We start from the raw sequence: 20827 nt of genomic DNA, 5'->3' as shown, positions 1-20827 counted from the left end.
AGGGTAAGGAGTTGCCACGAACCGTGCTCAGCCTTGGACACCTACAGGGGAAGCAGCCAGGATAAACCAGAAAAAGACCAACTTGGTTTGGCTTTGAGTGTTTTCCTACTAATCCTTAAGTGTAGGAGGGGTTGACATTCTGGAAATTCACTTCAACTCAAAAGCCGAAGCCGTCCCAGGACACGTGTCTCTGGATTGGGAAACGCCTGCATCCCCCAGCCCTCCCCTCCCTCCACTCTTCCTTGCAAACCCTCCCTTCTGGAAATGTGTCTTTAACCTCCAGACTTAACTTTCTCTCAACTTCTCCCGGATCTCCCTCCCATCCTTTTCCAAGCCGTGCCCTTTATCTGTCCTTGCTGCCCAGCCTAGAGAGGTGGTTAAGTGTTTGAGTTTCACAAGGATTCTCTGCCTGCGAAGTCAACACAAGTGAGCCGTTAAGGAAGCACTAATTAAGGAGATTAGACGCTAGCTCTGAATGCAGGAGTGCCCGCCAAGCCGTACTTCAGACTCAAGTGGGGCTCAGCACCTGTCAGGGAGCTCTAGTGTCCGCTGGGGGAAGGTGGAGGCTGTGAGTCTCAGTGCTTTGAGCCTCTGCAAGGAGGACATTGAAGGAGCAATTACTCCTCTGAAGTTACCCTCTAGTCCCGAAAGGAAATTGCTGCTGCCTGCGATGACTGAAGTTGTAAGGAGTTGATGGGAGGCCACCATCTCTTCCAGGAAGCCCCCCAGATGGCCCCAGGCACATCTCTTTCTCCCTCATTTCTTCCTTTACCATCCTCTAGAAGGCAGGCTCTGGTTGTCCCATGTCGGAGGTTCTTCCTCATCGCTCTGCTGTCCAGTCTGTGATGTGGAAAACTGCACAATTTTCTCAGCCTTTACTCCCAGGACAAGAGTCTAAGGCCCCAGTGGCAGGGGCCAGGCCTCAAAGCTCACGCTTTGTGTACCCACTGGCCTAGAGCAAGAGTGGCCACGGAATCTTTGGTTTGTGCATTTGTTTAGTTTCTTTGTCCAAACTGTCTTTCCATTTTTTTTTTAAACAGAAATAAATTTCTGGTTATAAAAATAATCCATGGGGCTTCCCTGGTGGCGCAGTGGTTGAGAGTCCGCCTGCCGATGCAGGGGACACGGGTTCGTGCCCCGGTCCGGGAAGATCCCACATGCCGTGGAGCGGCTGGGCCCGTGAGCCATGGCCGCTGAGCCTGCGCGTCCGGGGCCTGTGCTCCGCTACGGGAGGGGCCACAACAGTGAGAGGCCCGCGTACCGCAAAAAAAAAAAAAAAAAAATCCATGAGCTGAAGAAATCAAAAAGCACCTGTAATCCCAGCACTCAGCAACAACCACTGAATCACTTCCTGCCGGACTTGATTCTGTTCAGGCTCATCCACGTTGGCAAACAGGAAAGAAATTATATTGTGCTTTTTTTTTTTTTTTTGCAATCTACTTTTTTTTACCTTAACAGATCCCATGCGTATCTCCCCAACTAACATAGGTCTTTCTCAGTTGTGTGAATGTCTGCATAGTGTCCTATTTTATACATGAGCCACAATTTGTATAACTACTCTCCTGTTATTGGACTTGGCGGGTTTTTTTCCCAACTTTTACCCATTATATATGATACGGCAATAAATACCTTCCTGGGTAAATATTTATGAACATCTTTTTGTTCTTAGAATAAAATAAAGAATGGCATTGAAGCACCAGCGGACTGGTACATTGGTTAAGATTTTGTGGACCAAATGACAGTTCACCCGCCCACCTGCCACCCCCAGCATGACAGAGAAGTGGTGGGCGCCCAGCTGGCCCTGATGGTTGACTTGCTGGCAGACGTAAGAGTGGACCAAGGTCTGGGAAGCAGCTCATCCCTTGAACTCAGTCTCTCCAACCCCCCCCCCACTCTCTGCTGCCCTGAGGAAGAAGCAGCCCACGGGGGGACTCTGGGTCCTGGATGTGCCTTCAAAGGCTGGTGGCCCTGGGGTCTCCCTGGATCGTGCCTGGGAGCCTGCCCAGGCATTTAGAGGAGGCCCAGGGAATGGTGGCTTGTGTGACTGGGGTGGAAAGGACGAGATTGACCCATCCTCTGTGCCTGCAGGAGGCCTCAGTGGGGCAACGGTCATTGATTCCCTCGACACCCTCTACCTCATGGAGCTGAAGGAGGAGTTCCAGGAGGCCAAGGCCTGGGTGGAAGAGAGCTTCCACCTGAACGTGGTGAGTCAAAGACCTCCGGGGTAGTAGAGCCAGAAGGGGCCCGAGAGGTCAGTGACCCGCTCCTCCCAGGCTGCCCAGCAGAGCATTCTTGGAAGCAGGGTTCCATGCACCCTGTGCCAAGGCCCCTCTCCTCAGACCAGCCTTGAGGTGGGGGATGTCCCCCCAGCCCTGGCCGGCCCATGAGTATTTACTAGCCGGAACTCCCTGGGGTGGAAGACAGCCATTCTTGCCCTCCCTAGGGTGCCAGGCACATTGCTCCCTCCCAGGAAGCCCCTTCTGGGACTGACTCTGTCAGACAGAACAGCAGCCAACAGGGGAAGCGACTCTGGGAAGGGAGAAGTGGTTATCTGCTCAGAGATGCCCTAACCTAGAGGTCCCCATCCACCCCCGTGCTGTCCTCTTGAGAGTGAGAGGCGCAGGGGGAGCTGTCCGGTTTGAGGCCATGACCAGGCTTGGGGCCCTCTTGGTTTCTAGCCTTGCAGGCATCCCTGGTCAGGGACCAGGGCCTTGGGGCGGGGATGCTCATGTATATGGATGGTACAAAAGCCTTAAATACCAGATGCCTCTCCCACTGATCTCTCAGCCCAGACTAAAGTAACAGATCCATCCTGGAGGTCTCAGCTCCCCACAGGGAGAGGCTGTTTAGGTGGTTTGGGGGAGCAAGACATGGAGACAGATGGGTAGGGGGAAGGGTCACATCAAAACACACTGTCGGGCTCCATCTGGGGCTCCACAAGTGACAGATTCTGCTATGAACCGGGACAGCTCCTGGCAGGATGGAGGCCTCTGCTCCTGGAGAGGCCCATGTCAGAGCAGAGCAGGGCAGAGAGACAAAGTGGGGAAAGTCCGGGAAGGCAACGCTACAGGAGAGCCTCTGGCTCAGCTCGCAGCCTGGGAAAAGTCATCTAACCTTCCTGGGCCTTACTTTCCCAACCGAAAGATGGTACAATGATAGTGCCTAATTCACAGGCTTGTGAGGACTGACCACCACGGAGGGCTGTGAAAAGCATTTTACGACACTATAAAGTCCAGTACGGATAAAGTGGTGTCATCGTCACTGTGATGACGTTGAGGCTTGTTACGACTTCTGCTGGTCTGTGTGAGGCGAGGAAGTTCAGAGTCCTCCCATTTCCTACGGTATCAGAGGCAGAAGGAAGGAGTGTCTCCATAGCCCACCTTGACCCCTCCGCAGATGGTGGGTAGAGAGCGGGCCTCAGGCAGCTGCCTGAGGAGCCAGGTGGTGGCGGGGCTGGGCAAGCCTAGGGACATTCACACAGGCTGGGACAGACTGGGAGTGTCCCTGGAAGAAAGCAAGGTGGGGTCTCTCCACCTCTCTGAGCCTGGGCTTTCTCACCTGAAAAGTGGGAAGGATGCCTTCACCAAGGACTGTAAGGCAAAAGAGAGTAGCTGTGCGAGTGCTCTGTTAATGGAAAAGCTCTCCCAGATAAAAAGATGACCATTGCCGTCATCAGTAACGAAAGACCGTGATGTGGGAAGTATGCCAAGGGGAGCCCTTGCGGGGCAGGGGGTTTATAACAGGCACCTCTATGAAGCCATGCCCAGCACTGGGAAGGCACTGGGCAGGCATCTCACCTGCCCCACTCAGGATCTCATATCCACCCTGCTCGGGATGAAGAGACTCAGGCAGGGAAAAGCTAAATATCTTGCCCGAAGTTCGAAAGCCAAGTGAGTGACTCAGGTGGGATTTTAACCCAGATCTGGCCCTCGGCACGATGCCTCAGTACCCCTGCTTTGCAGTCCGCACTTCAGAAAGAAAACAACAGTGATGAAGGCAAGTGTGGGTGTGCCCTGAGGGCTACAGAGCTGAGGCTGAGAAACTGCTGGTTGCCTACTAGGATCTGCCTGGCACCCCTCCTTTCCGCCTCAGAACCTCCTGTGAGAACCTTCCACTTGCCCTGTCACCCCAAAGAAGGACCACACCATCCTCCTGCTAAGCCAGGGGGGCTCTCTCGGGAAGGAGGGGGCCAGACGGGAGGAGGATTTGCCTCTCCTCAGGCTAAGCTTCGGCCAGCAGCTCCCCACACAAGTTCCTGAGCTCCTTGGAGAGCAGCCAGGCCTAACTTTGCTCTGATGGCCTCCAGCAAAGGCTGGGGAAGGAAGCCAAGCCCAGTGTTTATTTGGAACTCTGTAAATGTTCAGGAGCTGCCCGCCAGGCAGGTGCTCATCCCTTTCACCTTTTGCTCTGAAAACCACCACCAAAGGTAGCCTGGCCCGCTGGGCAAGGGCTTGGAGCCTGGCACAGGTGTGGCCGGGTCAGTGGCGCAGGGGCAGTGGCAGGTGTGACCTGTCTCAAGGGCCTGGCTGCCTCAGGAAGCCCTGCGGGCATCTCACGAATGTCCCCACTGCCCCCCCTGTCTTTCTGCCCCACAGAGTGGAGAAGCATCCTTGTTCGAAGTGAACATCCGGTACATCGGAGGACTTCTCTCGGCCTTCTACCTGACGGGAGAGGAGGTAAGTTGGCCTTTCAAAGCCCCTGGACCATCCAGGCTGGAAAGGGCTTAGGAGAACATCCCACACCCTCATTTTACCAATGAGGAAACAGGGATTCGAGGGGATCTGAATCCCATCTCCATGGTGCCACCCACAGATTCTTCCTTCAATTTTGCTGCCCAGGGGAGCCCAGGTGGCTCCCACAGTTGCTAGTAAATTCTCCAAGGGCAGCAGCCCACCATCCTCACAGCTCGCCATAGGGCACCTGCGATATCTGTGCTCCGTCCAGGCTTGTGCTGCTGCTGGACTGGTTTTCCCACATGTTGGTTCTCAGGACGGATAAAGCCAAGACCGTTGTTTCACCATTTCCTCCTCGAGCCCCTTGGCCTTGGCCTGCTCCACGGCCATCCCCTTGCCCTCTGCTCCCGGGCCAGACACCAGCCAAACTCCAGCTCCAGGTCTCAAGGGGGCGACCGGGGAGGTGGGCAGCCACTGCCGGCCACTCGGCCCAGGCGAACCGCGTTGGCTTCCAGAAGGAGGGCCGTGAAGGGCGGCGAGAATGCAGAGCCCTGGGCACAGAGTCAGAAAACCTGCGCCTCATCCCTACGCGGCACCTGCCTGTGGCCTTGAGCAAGTCCCTTCTCCTACCCCTAGACCTCATACCTTCCCCACAGTGGGGTGGTCCTAACCCCCAGAGGTCAGAGAGCTCTTGTGAAATGGGACGAGTGGGAAAGGGTTTGGCCCCAGGGCTGAAGGGCTCCAAAGCCCATGTTCTCTGCACTGCAAGGAATCCCGAGAACACAGAAATGGGAGACTTCATCCCTTGTGAGCGCCTGGGAAAGCACAGCCTGAGGATCTGGGGGGAGGCTGGCAGAATCCCCAGCGCATGGGGCACCCGTCAGTTGTGTGGCCCCTACGCAGAGCGGCTGCACTGCTTGGCACAGCCGCAGCTCTGTCCGCTTGGAGACATAATTATCCTGCCCCCTGCTGGTGGGGAGCCTCTGCCGCTGCTGTCAGAGAAAGCCCTGCCGCTTCCCTTCCAGCAAGTGGCGCGGATGGGCGGAGGCCACGCGGGCGGAGGCAGCGGGCGGCGAGCACTTGATCTCTCCGGCCGCTCGGGGCCCCTCTCCATCAAGCCTAATCTCCTCAGCAGAGATTACCGCTTGTACCAATTTGTCCCCAAATGATTGTCCATGGGAAACCTGCGCGCCACCCAAGGCCTGAATTTCATTTGAAAACCCCAGGACAGGAAAATGATGTGGAGCAGAAAAGGGCGCCACGCTCTGCACGGGCACCGGCCAGCCTCCCGTCCAGGATGGGGTGGAGCCGTGCAGCTCAGGGCTCACAGGGGTGGGTGTGGGGCCAGCGATTTCTGGGGGGCAGACCAGGCAGTGGGGTGTGGTAGGAGTACCTGTGTCCAGAAGGCCCAAGGGGGAGCCCGAGTGGCTCAGAATCCCTGGGCAGGCAGGCTTCCGGGTTACGGGCGCAGCCACGCCTCCCCGACCCCTCCGTGCCCAAAACCTCCCCGCGCAGAGACCGGCGTACATGCAGCTGCGGAGACTGAGATTTAGGAAAGGGAGCCGGTGCGGGTCGCACAGGCTCCTGTGTCTTTCCACCGTGGGTCTGGGTTCTAGACCTCGTTCAGCCTGGCCCAGCATCACTGCTTATCACCAGGACTCGGCCACACCAGACTGAGGCCTCCATCTTCTCTCCATCCTCCGTCTCGCATACAGGGGGTGCCTGTGGAGTGGGTCTTTCCCACGGTGTTTGTGGAATGAACGGTGAAGGAGATCCCACACCCCTTCCTGCGCTGAGGCCTTTCTTGCTTCAGAGGGAACCTGCAGGAGGTGGATCCCCTGCTGGGTAGGGCGGGAGGTGGGGGGTCCCACAGAGACTCTGCTTCCACGAGAATAACAGGAACAACCCCAGCTGCACCAGGTGACATTTGCAAAGCGCTTTACAGTTTTTATAGCATATTCATTTATGTGCATCCTCTCGTCTGATTTCTAGAAGACCCCTTTGAAGAAGCCAGGGCACACGTCACTGTTCCTTTGTGCAGATGAGGCTCAGAGACAGTACCTGGCTCACGCAGGGTCACACAGCTGTGAGTGGGGAGATCTGAGCCTGGGCTCTGACTCCCAGGCAAGAGCCCTTTCCCCTCTCAGGATGTAATTTTTGCTGGTCTCTCTCGCCTCTGTTCTGGAACCACTAGGCCCCCGCCCATTGCGTGCCCTGGCCGTCCGAGGCCATCTCTCTCTGTGTTGGTGAGGTGGCTCGGTGTCCCGGAAAAGAGCCACTTCACAGCTCCATAACCTTGGACAACTTGCTTCTCTGAGACTCAGTTTTGTTTTCCTCAAAGTGGGTCAACACCTTCCCCACAAGCCTGTTGCAAGCATCAAAGGTGATGTAGATAAGACACATCATTTCCAAATGATAAGGAGGACAGGTGTTCTGTTCCGCATGGTACCACTCCTGTCCAGTCACACCTGCAGCATCCTCCCTGGGATGGTTGAGGCTCTGCCATGCCAGCCTGCATCAGGGCCTTCCAAAGAAGGAGACGTGGTTTGCTGGCAGAGAGGAGCATTTCAGAGGAGTTAGCTCGGCGTCCTCAGGCAGAGGGCAGCCTGGAGCCCCAGCCTTGGGTCAGGTTCCCGTGGGTTCCTGCGTTCCTTCGTGCCTCTGTGCTCAGCCTCCCGGGGGGGCAAATGAAGAGATCAGGACCTTCAAACGAGAACCCCTTGTTGTTGCTAAACCAGTGGCTTCTGGGGTGACTCGAGGCTTTGGAATTTGAATTCTAGACAAGCTCCCTGAGGATTCTCCTGTGGCTGCCCCAGTGCCCACTTCTAGGACCCACTGTCGCACTGGACGTTATCATCTTCTGTCACCCACCACTACCAGGCCCTAGGTGCAATTCTTCCCTCTCCCTCCCACCCTCCCTCCTTCCTAAACAAGAACTACACCCGCCCCACAGAGGCTTCTAATCCACAGCCCAGGTAGTGTTCACAAACTCCTCCCCACTGCGGTCCCCAAACAGCTGCCTCAGAACCTTTAAATTGCACATGTTAGAAGGAGAGACCTCAAGAAGACTTCATTTTGCAACAACACGCAGGCAGTCGGCACACTGAGTCTCCCTGGAGCCCCAGAAGTGAAAGGAAACGCTTGTTGTCCCATCAGGAGTGGTTGCTTAGGGACTTGCTTCTCAGCTTTTCAAAAATAAATAATGTTATTGTGGGTTTGCTTTTTTTTTTCCTTTTTTGCGGTACGTGGGCCTCTCACTGTTGTGGCCTCTCCCGTTGCGGAGCACAGGCTCCGGACGCGCAGGCTCAGCGGCCATGGCTCAAGGGCGCAGCCGCTCCAAGGCATGCGGGATCTTCCCGGACCGGGGCACGAACCCATGTCCCCTGCATCGGCAGGCGGACTCTCAACCACTGCGCCACCAGGGAAGCCCTGTGGGTTTGCTTTAATTGTAAAAATAGCACAGAAAATAGAGTTAAGCCAAAAGAAGAAAATAAAAATCCCCCATGAGCCTAGTCCTCCGAGAAGACCGTGGTTAATAGTTCAGTGTATTCCCAACCTTTCCTCAGGCATCCATTTGTATATAATTTTTACAAAAGTTGAATTACACCATTGTGAAATGTTTTCTCTTAATAGATTATAAACCGTTTTTTGCTATGAAATAAACGTCTCCAACATCACTTCAGTGGCTGCATGGTATCCATTGCCTGGATAAGCCATCATTTCACCACTTCCCTGTGGCTTGGTATTTAGAGTATTTCCAGTTTTTCTATACTATTCTAAACAACACTGGAATAAGTAGCCATAAAGTTAAGTCTCTGCAACATCCTTGATGATTTATTCCCTTAGAATAAATTCCTAGGAGCCAGAAGGTTACAGGTGCTTTTGAATTAACCAGAAGAAGAGTTTGAGGGGCTTAGAGCCTCGTGCAAGGGCCCTGACACCTGGGACCTCCCTGTGGCTCCCCGACCATCACATCACCGGTTTAGTCATTCACCTTTGCCGCTGTAAAATAGGGACAATGGGCAGAATCAGAATGTCAGAGAGGAAAGGCCCTTCCCCTGGGTTTACAGGTGTGAAGGCAGAGGTTTGCTGAGAAGCAAACGGAAGCCAGGTTGGGAAGCAAGGCCGGGAGCTCCCCATCCCGTGCTCGTTACACTCTATCCGAATGTGTTTCTCACGCACTCAGCTTGGGGTGCACTGGCCCCACCGTGCAGGCAGGCACTGACCATTGGTGACCCGCTGCCCTGACCTCTCCGTGTTCCCAGCACAGCATAATCACTGAGCCTTCGTCCTAGTCCTGGCGCTGCAGTAAGGGCTTTACAACTATTATCTAATTTTCATTCCTCCAGCAACCCTCTGAGGAAGACAATATTGCCCTGGATTTATAAACAAGGGAGGAACTTGAGCCAGGAATTCGTGGACTCAGGTTCACGTCCAGGCCTGACTGACCCCAGAGCCTAATGCACCTCCCACTCTGGGCCCAGCAGCCTTGGCAGGTTTATCCGCCAGGATTCACAGTGCCCTTTGACCCTTCCTTGCAGGTGTTCCGAATAAAGGCCATCAAGCTGGGGGAGAAACTCCTGCCGGCCTTCGATACCCCCACGGGAATCCCAAAAGGCGTGGTGAACTTCAAAAGGTAGGATGCCGTCTGGTCTCCCACTTGTGGCTTCGGCTGCATCTGCGTGGAAACTGAGACACAGGGTGGGATGAATGCCGCCGCAGGAATCACGGGGGTCGTGGCACAGTGACACCTAGCCTCAGCCAGGGGCTCCCCTGAGCTGGCGTCGGTCACTAAACCTGGTTCTCGGGTGTAGGCCACGCAAGACCTGATCTTTCTGGCATGGAGATGGGGCCGCCGTTCCTCTGTGATCATCTCGTAACACTGCCGTGACTCACAGCCCCGCCGCTGGGCCCCAACTGCCCTCCATTCCCAGCTGGGATCCCGGGCTGGGAGGCACATCACACCTCCCACCACAAGCAGGAACCCAAAGCTGCTGGGGAGTCAGGACCCTGGGCAGAGGGACCCTGGTTTGCTGACCCCTCAGCCCCTGTCAGCCCAGAGGGGCTGTCAGAACCCAGAGGGGCTTCTGGGAGCATCAAGCCCATGGAGGCTCAGACTCCGAGGAGGAAAAACCCTGGCCGAGGTCATAGAAGCCAGTAACGGACCATCCAGGACATGAGCCCAGGACTTCCAACTCCATTTTCAATAATATTTATTGTGATTCCTCCCTGTAAAAATAAATCCTCATTGCAAAAAAAAATGTGGATTATACCAGAAGTGTTGGATAAGACCCAGAAAATCACCTGTGACTCCACTAGTCAAGAAACCACTGATATGTTTCTTTCTACCGACTGTTTTAAAACATTAGTTTTTATTGGCCACTTGCATCGTTTCCCCTCCTGATAGGTTGCGTAATTCGGCGTGTGAACTAGAGTCTTTCTGGACGTTCACCAGGTCACAGAGCCAGAGTAGAAGGGACCCGGGGTGACACAGCTAGAGCAGGTGGGGCCCGGGCCGCAGCTCCGTCCCGCTCCAAAGCCCCCCGGGGACTTACCTACCCTGCTGCTTCCCTCTGTGAGGGTGGGAGCCAGATGTGGCACTGAGACCCAGAGGGGAAAGGACGGGCTCAAAGTCAGGGGAATAGTGGCCAGCCGGCTTTAGGATCCACTGAGGAGCATGAATCTTGCTCCTGGAGACCCCCGTGCACCCCACTGTCTTGCCTCCCTCGCTCTCTTCCTCCCCTGGGCTGCCATTTCTCACCATTTCCCTCGCTATCAGAGCCCAGCTCAGATGCCACCTTCTCCAGAAGCCACAAGTGTCCTTGCCTCTCCTGGCCTCCAGGCACTTTATCAGCTTCCTGTGGCCCTTGTCACACTTAGTCTTCACGTTCCCCCATCGGCCCCGGAGCTTCTTGAAGGCAGGATCCATGTCCCCGTCTTTCTTTATTCATTCCTTCAACAAATGTTCACGTGAGGCCGTGTGTGCAGCATGAGAGACCGACTCTGATGACTGCTGTCCTGACCATTTATTGAGCGATCACTCTGCGCCTGGCATATGCTAAGGGTTTCGCTCAACGCCTCAGAGCACTCTCCTCACAGCAGGCCTTTAGGGTGGGTATTTATATTATGCCCATTGCCCAAGGTCTTCTAGCTCACAGGCAGTGGGGCCAGGTTTTAACCCATTTTGTTACAGATCAAAAGCTCTGCTCCCGATACCCACCTGGCCCTCCCTCAGGCAGGAGCCCTGCCACCCTCGCGATGCATGGAGCAGACCTGGAGACCTGGTAGAAGGTACCTGCCGGTCCCCAGGCACCCAGGGAGCCCTCTGGGGCCATTCTTGAGACCATCCTACAACCTGAGCCCGGGGGGAGGGCTGTAATATGTCCATCACACTGGACTTTCTGTTCCATCTCCTGAAGCGCTTTCTTATCTCAGGGATCTCAGTCCAACAGGGGAGGGGAGGCAGGGGCCCTGGGCTCAGGTGGAGTGCCCAAGGCCCCCTTACTTCCTGGGGAGGTCGCACCCTCTAGGGCCTTGCAAAGAAGGGAGGACGGCCTGCTCAGCATCTTCACCTTCTTCATCTTCATCTCTGTGGTCAGAAAGGATTCCTGGGGTGTGATGTCACTTAAATCTCACTGCAGGCCAGGGAGGGGCCCTCAGGGCCCATCAAACCCCCATCTCGGTGCCAGGGTTGACTCCTCAGACCCTGACACTTTGATCCCTGCTCAGATTCCTTTCCCACCAACACTGATCTTGGAGAAACACGGCCAGACGTCTTGGAGCCAAGACACAAACACCCCGTCTTTCTGGATCCCTGTCCCGGGTCCAGCTTCTCAGGCCTCACTTAGCTCAGGCACCCCTCCCTCCTCCACGCATTGGCACCCCCTGATTCCAAGCAAGCCCCACAAGCTGCAGCCCTGGTTGCCTGCCTTACCCGTGTCCTGCAGAGCCTGGACCTGATCCCCCGCAGATCCTGACATTTCTGATTAAGAAAGCACGTTTATTTTTAGGCTGTTTGCATGCTGCCAGTGCTGTATACATATGTATATGTATGCATATTTCCTGGCAACACCTCCCTCTCATTTTCTGGGTAAGAGAGTCTATTGCTAAAAATGCCTCCCCATTCCACCAGGGAAAACGTCAGGGATGTATACAGCCCGCGTGGCGCTGAGTGTTCCCTTTGGAGAGGGCCTGCTGGTGGGAGCTGGGTCCACACTGCTGCCCCTGGTCAGTGCAGGGCTGGCTGTGAGCAGCTCGGACCTGGGCCCTAGTAGGGGGGGCAGTAACTAGGCCCTGTCCCCAAACTGCCCGTTGAGGAGGACCCTGAAGGGAGGTGGTCCCCAAGTGAGTGTGACCGCTCCCCCTCCCCGGTGGCAGGCCTGGGAGGCGGAGGCAGGGGCAGCCATGACCTGTGACCTGCAGGACCACTGAACTCTGGGAAGCGGGGAGGTGGCCAGTCCAAGGGCCTCCGCAGCTGAATCAATCTCACTGGCTCTCTCACACACCCAGCCTCACACACACCTGTGCACCCTACTGCCACTCACCCAAATCGTGAGGACTCAGATACGCAGGCTCACCTTTGTCACACGCACTCTCCCACCTCTATATATGTGCACAGATTCACACACAAAGATGCGTTTACATGTGCACGTTTCTGCTACACACTTACACATCGTAATAATTGTGCACGTTTTTGAATGTTCACTGTGTCCCAGGCACAATGACGTGGGTTCTCTCTTTTCAGCACACAACCACCACGTGGGCCCCATTTTAACAGTGAAGAAACAGACTCAGAGAGGTGAGGTAACTTACCCAGGTCACACAGCAGCAAAGCAAAGTTAGAATCGTGGTCTGTCTGGCTCCAGAGTTAACGATTTCACCATACACATGTGTGCACACACAGGCACACACATGTAGAAGCTTCCACCAGGCTGGGGAGGGGCATTGTGGAGCAGCCCCTCCCACCGGGGGAGATTCCACTTGGAGACTTAAAAGGCGAGGAGGGGAGCAGAGGGCAGAGCTTCCATCAGCCCATTGCCCATGAGGCTGATCAGAAGACCTCCTGGTCTCTGGATGCTGCCCAGAACAGATGCATTTGGGGCACAAAGTACCTAGGATTTGGATTTGAGATCAGCTCTACCAGCACTGTCACTTACTGTGTGACCTTGGAAAAGTGTCTTCCGCTCTCTGAGTCTGAGTATCCTAACCTATGAAATAAGAATCTTGGTATCTACCTCTAAAGTTAGATGTGAAGGTAAAACAAGATACCGCTGCTGCCTGGCACATTAGGAACTTAACTCTAACAAACAACACATAATTTAGATGTGCGTAATTACATAATGGTAACGATGACAGTCATCGTGTGCCTAATTTATATCTCACAATGGCTCTATGAGGTGTGGCTACTGTCATTTAACAGATGAGGAGACTGGGGTCTAGAAGAATTCACTGACCCTTCACTGACCCTCCTGAGGTCTCCTAAGCTGGGAACTGGGGGAGCCAGCATTTGAAGCCAGGCAGGAGAGAAGAAGGTGCCTGGCCTACCACCCGCCTCTGCCCAGGGCGGCTGGACCACAGGAGGCCCACTTGGGAGGGTGAGCATTGAGAGGGAGGGGAGAGGAGGGAGAGGGTCCTGTGGGGGAAAATGAGAACAAAAGATGGCTGGTGGCTGGGGTTTTTTTTTTACCTTGAATTTCTCTGCGAGGGCAGGAAGCATCAATTATTCAGGAAGCCCTCTGTGGGTACCTGCAGCTCCCACTGAGATCACAGGCTGGAGAGAGAGGTCTCTTGGCGTGGGGGGAAGAGGGACAGAGAGGGGTCAGCTTCCCCTTCCCTCGAGGTGGCTATGGGGCCGTCTCGGGCACCCCTTAGGGAAGTGCTCTCTGAGGTTTGAATCCTGCCTCCACCCCCTACCAGCTCTGAGCTTCTGAAAGTGACTCACTTCCCTTTCTGAGCCTATTTCCTCAGGGTTTAACGATGCTTTGCCTTGTGGGCTTTAAATGAGGTCATGATGCAAACGCCTGCCCCAGTGCCTGCATCTGGCAGCTGTTTGATTTACTATCTAGGAGCCAAGTTTCCCCTCTCTGTGCAACCCATCCCTCCCCACCTGCCCCCAAGTCAGGAAAATACCCAAGGAAGCAGGGATGTTTACTGAGATCACCTGCTCCAGAAGATCCTAAGACTCAATTCCATCTGTTTCTGGAAGATGGAAGAGTTTCCTCACTTTCCTGAAACCACATCAGAGAGGAGAAGAGCAGCCTTAGGGGAGTCCCAGTCCACCCCAGATAAAGCGGTGCCCCTCAGCTGGCAAACTGTGACCTTCCAGACCCACGCCTGCCTTCCTAGGTCCTGTCCCTGGGAGACAGAGGGATGACAGAGGCCAGTTCCCAGGGAGCCAGAGCTACCACAGCAAGGAAGCAGAGGGGCTTCCAGAGGCCCCGGCAGAGCCAGCCCCCCAGCCTGCCACACACTGTCTGCACCTTGGAGGCCCTACGGATAGGGGGCGCTCACTCCACCCCGCTCTGTGCCCACCCACTGTCACCCCGCAACCTCCCTGCAGAGGGAGGTTGACCCTTGTCTCCCTGGTTGTCCTAAATGTCCCACAGGAAAAAGCATCATGATACACATGAGGGCTCAGATCAGGGAGAGGAAGCAGCTTACCCAAGGCCACCCCCATTCTGCATCTTCCTCGTCTCTCTCAGTCCCCGCAAAGCTCTAGGAGCGGAGACTGGGACGCATTATCCTCACTCAGTCTGACGGATACAGAAACTAAGGTACACGGCAAGAAATGGTTTGCCCAAGACCTCGCTGCTCACAGACTTGAACCTGTGCCTCCTGGCTGCAGGTCCCAGGGAGATTTTAAGTGACAGCTCCTGGAAAGGCAGCGTCCTGGCCTCTTATCATGTAATGAGACGACAAGCCAGCAGCTGCACAGTGACTGGGACAAGCTCTGGCGTCAGAGCAGCCTTGGGTCCCCACTGTTCCATTTACTGTGTGATCTCGGGCAGTGATTTCACTGTCCTGTGCCTTGTTTTCCTCATCTGTGAAAGGGGCAGATGGGAGGATTTCCCGAGGCCCTGCCCCTGCACTCTTCCTCCTTGAAAGCACCCAGTACGTTCAAGGAAGGGGAGGAAGCGGTTAGTTGACAGCCTCCTCCGACGGGGTCACAGGGTCCTGCTGGTGATCCATCTAAGGTGTTCGTGAGACACGTACGTGCTCAGCGAGTGAGGAGACCTTTGCTCCGAGAGCCCCTGCTGCTTTCATTCCTAACCTCGGACCTCCCAGGGTCCAGCAGCCCCAGGTGTGTGGTCTTAGCAGGGCCACCCACCCTTCAGGTGTGGGTTCCACGAAGTTCCAGGGGCCGTTTTGTGTCCGTGAGCAGTGCTGGCTGAGGGGGGGGCGAGGGGCCAGATGGGATCCCTGCTCTCTTCATCTGCCCCCTTCGGACCCCAGCCATGCACCATTTACCCTCCACAAGCAGCAACAATGATTATGAGCCATTGATAAGTGGATAGAAATAGTGTTCTGTGGGGGGAGGGGGGTTTGTGGCCCCTGACAGCATTATCAGTATCACCTGTAAATTTAGCATCACCTGTGTGCCAGGTCTTGGCCACCAAGGCAGCTCTGCTAATATTTTTCTGGAGCCTACACGTCTTCCAGAAGCTGCTTGACCATAGAAACAAAGAATATTGCCTGTCAGACAGACCTGGGTGACCTTCGGCAAGTTTCTCACCAGCCTCAGTGTCCTCATCAGCTAAATGGGGCTAAGGATAGTACCGACCCCCAGGGAGGGTTAACTGGGATTGCACGGCGAAGCTCCTAGTCCAGTGCCTGGCAATGGGGCAGAGGAGCCAGCTCTGCTGGCAGAGGGTGACCGAGGCTGCTTCTGTCTTTCAGCGGCTCCAACAGGAGCTGGGGCTGGGCCGTGGCAGGGGGCAGCAGCATCCTGGCGGAGTTTGGATCCCTGCACTTGGAGTTCTTACACCTCACCCAGCTCTCTGGCAACCAGGTCTTCGCAGAAAAGGCAAGTCTTCTCCCCTGCTCCCTCTTCTCCACACGGAGAGCGAAGGGTGGGCTCTCGGCCCGTGACGGGGAAATGGACCGCGGGCCAGCTGGAGGGTGTGTGGGGAGCCCAAAGGCCTCCAGCCACTGCCAGCATAGCAGATAGTTGCCTAATCGTAACCGATGCCAGGCGCCAGGGAAGGTGAGTGCAGGGAGTCAGCAGCATTCTACAGAGGGCGCGGCAGAGACATAGCTGCCAGCGAGAAGGTTTTCCCTGGTACATGTGCGCCCGCTGGCAACCACACACGTGTGAAATCCGGAGAAAGTGCAACAACGGAAATCCAGGCACCAGTTTGCGTTGGCAGGAATTGGCCACCCGGCACAAAAGTCCCCTTTCCAGAGACATTTAACTTCTTCGAGTGAGATCTGCCTGCCTTTCCCCTTCCAGATGCCCATCTAGCACATGCTGTCAGCAGGCTGGCAAAGCAATTTCACTCCACAGCAGAGGCTCACGTCTGTTCCTTCTCGTCGTTACCAGGCTGGCGAAGGCCACAAGGGGCTCAGAGCGCTAGCACCCAGGCCTTCGTCCATCCTGCCAGCTGCCCATCCCTGCCCCGCTGTGAAGCCCTCCAGAAGGAGCGGTTCCTCAGTGTCACAGCCCTTGGCAGTCCTACTGTCTGCAAGTGTCTCCGTAGGTCTAACCCTCAACCCGAGGAAGAGAAGTGGACACACACCACCCTCAGATGGTGCTTGCCCCTTCCTGAGTCCTGCCCCTATAGGGAGATGAAGCCCTGGCCTCCAGGAAGAAGGAGACCCCCACTCCCAAAGCCTTCTCTTCCCCCCAAATGTTAGTCTCTCGGAACGCCAAGGGAGCTGGGAGGTCACAGAGTCACACCTCTACCCAGTGGCTCTCAGTCTTTTGTCAGCCAACCAGCCCCAAAGCATCATCTAGCATGCTGGTGAAGAAGCGGATTTCTGAGTGTCGCCCCAGGCCCAGGAGTCTGTATTTGAAATAAGCACCCATGTGCTCTTTGATGCCAGGTTTAGGACCACTGCTTGCTCAGTGTGAGAATCCACCCGAGATTTCTTGAGAAGCTCAAAGAAGAGCTTTCAACCCCTTGATTGCTTCCTCTGCACTGGGGCTCACTATCAGCCTCCAACAGCCCCTCATGTTGTCAGACCTCCCTCCAGAAGCTCTTCCTTATATTGAGAGGACTCTGCCTCCCTGGGATACCCCACCTCAAGAGCTCATGGAATAAATTCAATCCCACTTCCGATGGGTCTTCTCCTCTGGTCTTTTTTCCTGCCTCCAGGCCCTCCCTGCCCCCAGCCTCCCTATTTCCACTGCTCTTGAGCCAGACCCCTCTAGGAACACCACGGCCGGCTCAGAGCGGAGTGAGACGAGCAGCTTGCTCTAGTTCCTGCTAGTCTGGAGATACCACTGCCTGAGCACCTACGATGTGCTGGGTACCGTATAGTAGCTCTGATTTTCCCACCAACCCTATGAGGCCAGTTCCCCATTTTACAGAGGAGGAAACTGAGACTCAGAGAGGTTAAATCACTTGTCCTGGGTCATCCCCATTTTACAGAGGAGGAAACTGAGACTCAGAGAGGTTAAATCACTTGTCCTGGGTCATCCAGCTGGTAAGGGATAAAGCCGAGACAAACCCAGGACTTTCTGGCTCTGAAACCCATGCTCTTCGAGACCAGATCAGTTCAGCAGGCTTCCGGATTTTTCTCAAGGGTCCATCCACCTCATGGTCTCTCTGTGTCTCTTTTCATTTACATTCTCCAGCTGCTTTCATCCGCCAGTCATTGCCTCCCACAGAGGCGATTATTGGCAGTCAACAAATTGGCCCAAATTCTAGAAGCGCCCGCACCCTCCGGGGGAGCTAATTTAGCCCGTTTCACTGCTCACCACAAGGACAGTCGAGAATAACTCAGGTACAAGCACATTCCTGTCCGCCATAATGGGCTCCGTTAACATAAATGGATATGAGATCTGATGTGGCAAAGCAAAGTGCCGTCCCCCAGAAAGAAAGGTCTGACAGCTAAAAGGCTGCTTTCCCTGCTCCTTACCTTGTAGATAAATCTGCGAGCGTGCTACAGCTCCATCCCCGAGGGCCCTTCTGTCCTGCAGAGTCTGTGCTGGGAGGATTTCATGTACCGCCAGACAGCAGACCCTGATGGATCAAGCCTTCCTGAATCCCGCATTGTGCCCTTTGTAGCCCCAAAGGTTGCAGATCCAGCCTCCTGATCCAGCGGGTGTGGCCTCTGCTACTCGCTGCTGCGTGGTCCCTGCCCTGATCCGTGTTGGAGCCGGGGCTGCTCCCTGTGGTCAGAGGGGCCTGACTCACGTCCTGGCTCTGCCACTTACAAACCCCGTGACCATGGGCAAGTGACTGACGCTCTCTGAGATCCGGCTTTCTCGTCTGTTAGACTGAGATAATAATACCGTATAGGTTGTTATGAGGGTTGGAGATAATGTATCTAATGGGTCTGGCTCACAGCAACTGAGAAACGTTGACAGCGTTGTAGCATTGTAGCTGTCGTTAATAAAGCCCCGAGATGCCTATTAGGGTACAGGGATGTTGAGGGGCGCAGGCCTCCCCTCTGGAACGGTTCCCACAGTATCTGATAACATAACATGTTACCAAGCTGAACCGTGTGAAATTGCCAATATAACCGTTTCTGACCTGTTAAAAAGACAGTTCTGTCTAGCACTTACAAATGAGCTACTGTCACTTCTACGAACGCCCTCCTCAAAAGACCCGTCCCCAAAATCCACATGCAATGAGGAAGGGGTGAGGTGGGGGAGGGGCAAGTGGCAGGGCCCCGGGCAGAGCAGTCAGCGCAGACGTGGAGGGTCAGGCCCCACTGTGGCCGCACCCCGCCCTTGAACACAGGGGCAGGACCGACTCACACCTCTGGGTTGGAGACGGCTGCTAGTTACGCAGCGCTCCCTTCCTGCCTCGTCGGAATGGTTTCCTCTCTGGACCCGAACCAGCTGCCTCAGTCCTCAGTGGGCTGGGACCCGGCTGGCTTCTTGGAGAGAATGAAGACATGCCTGGTGTCCATCTCTTGGCAGGTCAGGAACATCCGAAAGGTCCTTAGGGATATTGACAAGCCCTTCGGCCTCTACCCCAACTTCCTCAGCCCGGTGAGCGGGAACTGGATGCAACGTGAGTACAGGGGCGCCGCTGCCCCTCCTCCAGCGGATTCCTGCCCAGCTTCCCGGCCTGGCTGGGCGAGGCACCCAGCTGAGTGAGGAGCGGTGCACTTATTGGAGCCACGTACCAGCAAGGCATTGGCTCGGAGCTCCTGGATGCCACCCTCCTGCCACCCTCGGGGCATCGTGGGGAGTGTTCGTTTCTGTTGCCGTTGCTGTTGTGACGGATGTGGTGGCTGCTGGCTAGTGAGGCCCTGCCCTGTGCGTCCCCCGCATGCTATCTGTCTCCAGCCTTCCGTCTCTTACAGTGCCCACCAAAGCCTCCTTCATCCTCCCCCAGACTTGCAGGGGTGCTCCCGTTAGAAGTTTACTCCAAAAGCAGCTCTAAGAAAGGCCATGCATCCTCTCCCAGCCCCTTTCATCTGGTTCCCTACCTCCAACTTTAATTTCTTAAAAAATGTGTAAGCAGACCCTAACTATACAGCCATATAAAAATCAGGAGTTCATCACTGGTATCTTACACCTGTTAGAAATGGCCCTAGGATTTCCTGCTGTTTATGTTCAGAGGCTTTTTTTTTCAGCCAGACAGTTGTGGGTCACCTTTGGAGCCTCATTCGCAGCCCCCAGCTCCACCCACTGAAACAATGGGATTTGAAGGTCTCTCAGGCAGGGGAGTGTTAAAGTCTTCCACCTCCTGGGATTGCACCCCTATCGAGAAGCACTGCTCTGCCTTGCCCTTCTGTCCGAGGCCCTGGTTGTGTGATCACAGTCAGCACAAATTGGGGGCAGCAGGTTCCATGGCCCTGCCTCTAGGGGCTTCCCAAGACTTGCCCAGAGCCCCTACCTCCACTGCCTCTACCCAAAAAAGGACCCCTCTCCCTTTCCCTGCCTCCAGCCCCAATTGTTATGGCATTAGCAAGGGCTCAGCGACAAAGTAGACCTGAGTCTAATTACTGCATGCCTGAATCTTCATCCCTTGGAGCTTTGGTTTCCTCTCCTGCAAAATGGGAGAAGCTGGAGGAGCTGGAGATGTGTTCTTTGTGCACCGTAGAGGGGCGTGGGAGCAATGGTCAGAAGCTGCAGGAAACAGACTTCAGTTCATCTTCCAAAGATGACATGGGTTGTCCCAAATGGTCATGAGCGCCCATCACCAAAAGTATGCAAGCAGGGCCTGGAGGGCCAGCTGGCCAGCCGGCAGGGATACTGTGAGGAAACTGCAGAGGCCTGTCCTTCCATCCCAGAGCCTCCATGATCCGCATCCAGGAGACCCAGAAAGTTCGACCGGGGAATTTTCCTTGGTGATGACCTCACTCCCCAGGAGCCTCCTGCAAAAACCACTTACAGAAATGCAAAGTTTTTTTGTTTTGTTTTGTTTTGTTTTTTGTAGTACGCGGGCCTCTCACTGTTGCGGCCTCTCCCGTTGCGGAGCACAGGCTCCGGACGCGCAGGCTCAGCGGCCATGGCTCACTGGGCCCAGCCGCTCTGCAGCATGTGGGATCTTCCCGGACCGGGGCACGAACCCATGTCCCCTGCATCGGCAGACAGACTCTCAACCACTGCGCCACCAGGGAAGCCCAGAAATGCAAAGTATTTTTAACCAAAACACACTGCCAAATTCAAAAGTGCCGGGAGAAAATGAAGGTTTGAATTACAGATTATGGCCATGGGAAGAGACAGTTCAATAACCGTTCCTGCCTTTAATTGCAAGGCCTGACTGGGTAAAGAGATAAACTAAGCAGCTGCCCGCCTTAGCTGCTCCAGGACAATGCAGCAAAACCCATAAAAAGAAGGAGAGGGGAGTGCTTCCCAGTCTGAATAGCTACCTTGGCAAATTACAGGGGAGCCGCCCCCCTCTTCCCCTTCCCCGCTGAGAAGCATAATTTTCTTTTCAGGCTGCACCTGGGGTCGCAAGGCCGGGCAGAGTCAGTCACATATGGAAAATTGTCTCATATTAATAAAATATGAATCGCAGGCCTGCCAAATT

At 55.1% G+C, this 20827-nt stretch overlaps 1 protein-coding gene and 1 long non-coding RNA gene across 4 annotated transcripts in view; one reads left to right on the top strand and one right to left on the bottom strand.

Annotated features, from left to right (window-relative positions):
- Positions 1–20827, top strand: part of MAN1C1 (mannosidase alpha class 1C member 1) — a 131724-nt gene that overhangs the window by 96242 nt on the left and 14655 nt on the right. For all 3 annotated transcript variants that reach the window (XM_060141012.1, XM_060141011.1, XM_060141013.1), the window contains exons 3-7: positions 2089–2204; positions 4596–4676; positions 9215–9309; positions 15570–15696; positions 18763–18856. In XM_060141012.1, the coding sequence (XP_059996995.1) occupies positions 2089–2204; positions 4596–4676; positions 9215–9309; positions 15570–15696; positions 18763–18856 (513 nt within the window). The remainder of the gene's footprint in view (positions 1–2088; positions 2205–4595; positions 4677–9214; positions 9310–15569; positions 15697–18762; positions 18857–20827) is intronic.
- On the bottom strand, positions 9861–13599 carry LOC132515094 (uncharacterized). Its single transcript, XR_009539040.1, has 3 exons — positions 13360–13599; positions 11608–11655; positions 9861–10626 (listed from the first exon to the last, which is right to left on the bottom strand). It is a non-coding gene; the product is annotated as an uncharacterized LOC132515094 (long non-coding RNA).

The sequence above is a fragment of the Lagenorhynchus albirostris genome, chromosome 2 (genome assembly GCF_949774975.1).
Source record: "Lagenorhynchus albirostris chromosome 2, mLagAlb1.1, whole genome shotgun sequence".
Lineage (NCBI taxonomy): Eukaryota > Metazoa > Chordata > Mammalia > Artiodactyla > Delphinidae > Lagenorhynchus > Lagenorhynchus albirostris.
This window is presented reverse-complemented; position numbering and strand designations above follow the sequence as displayed.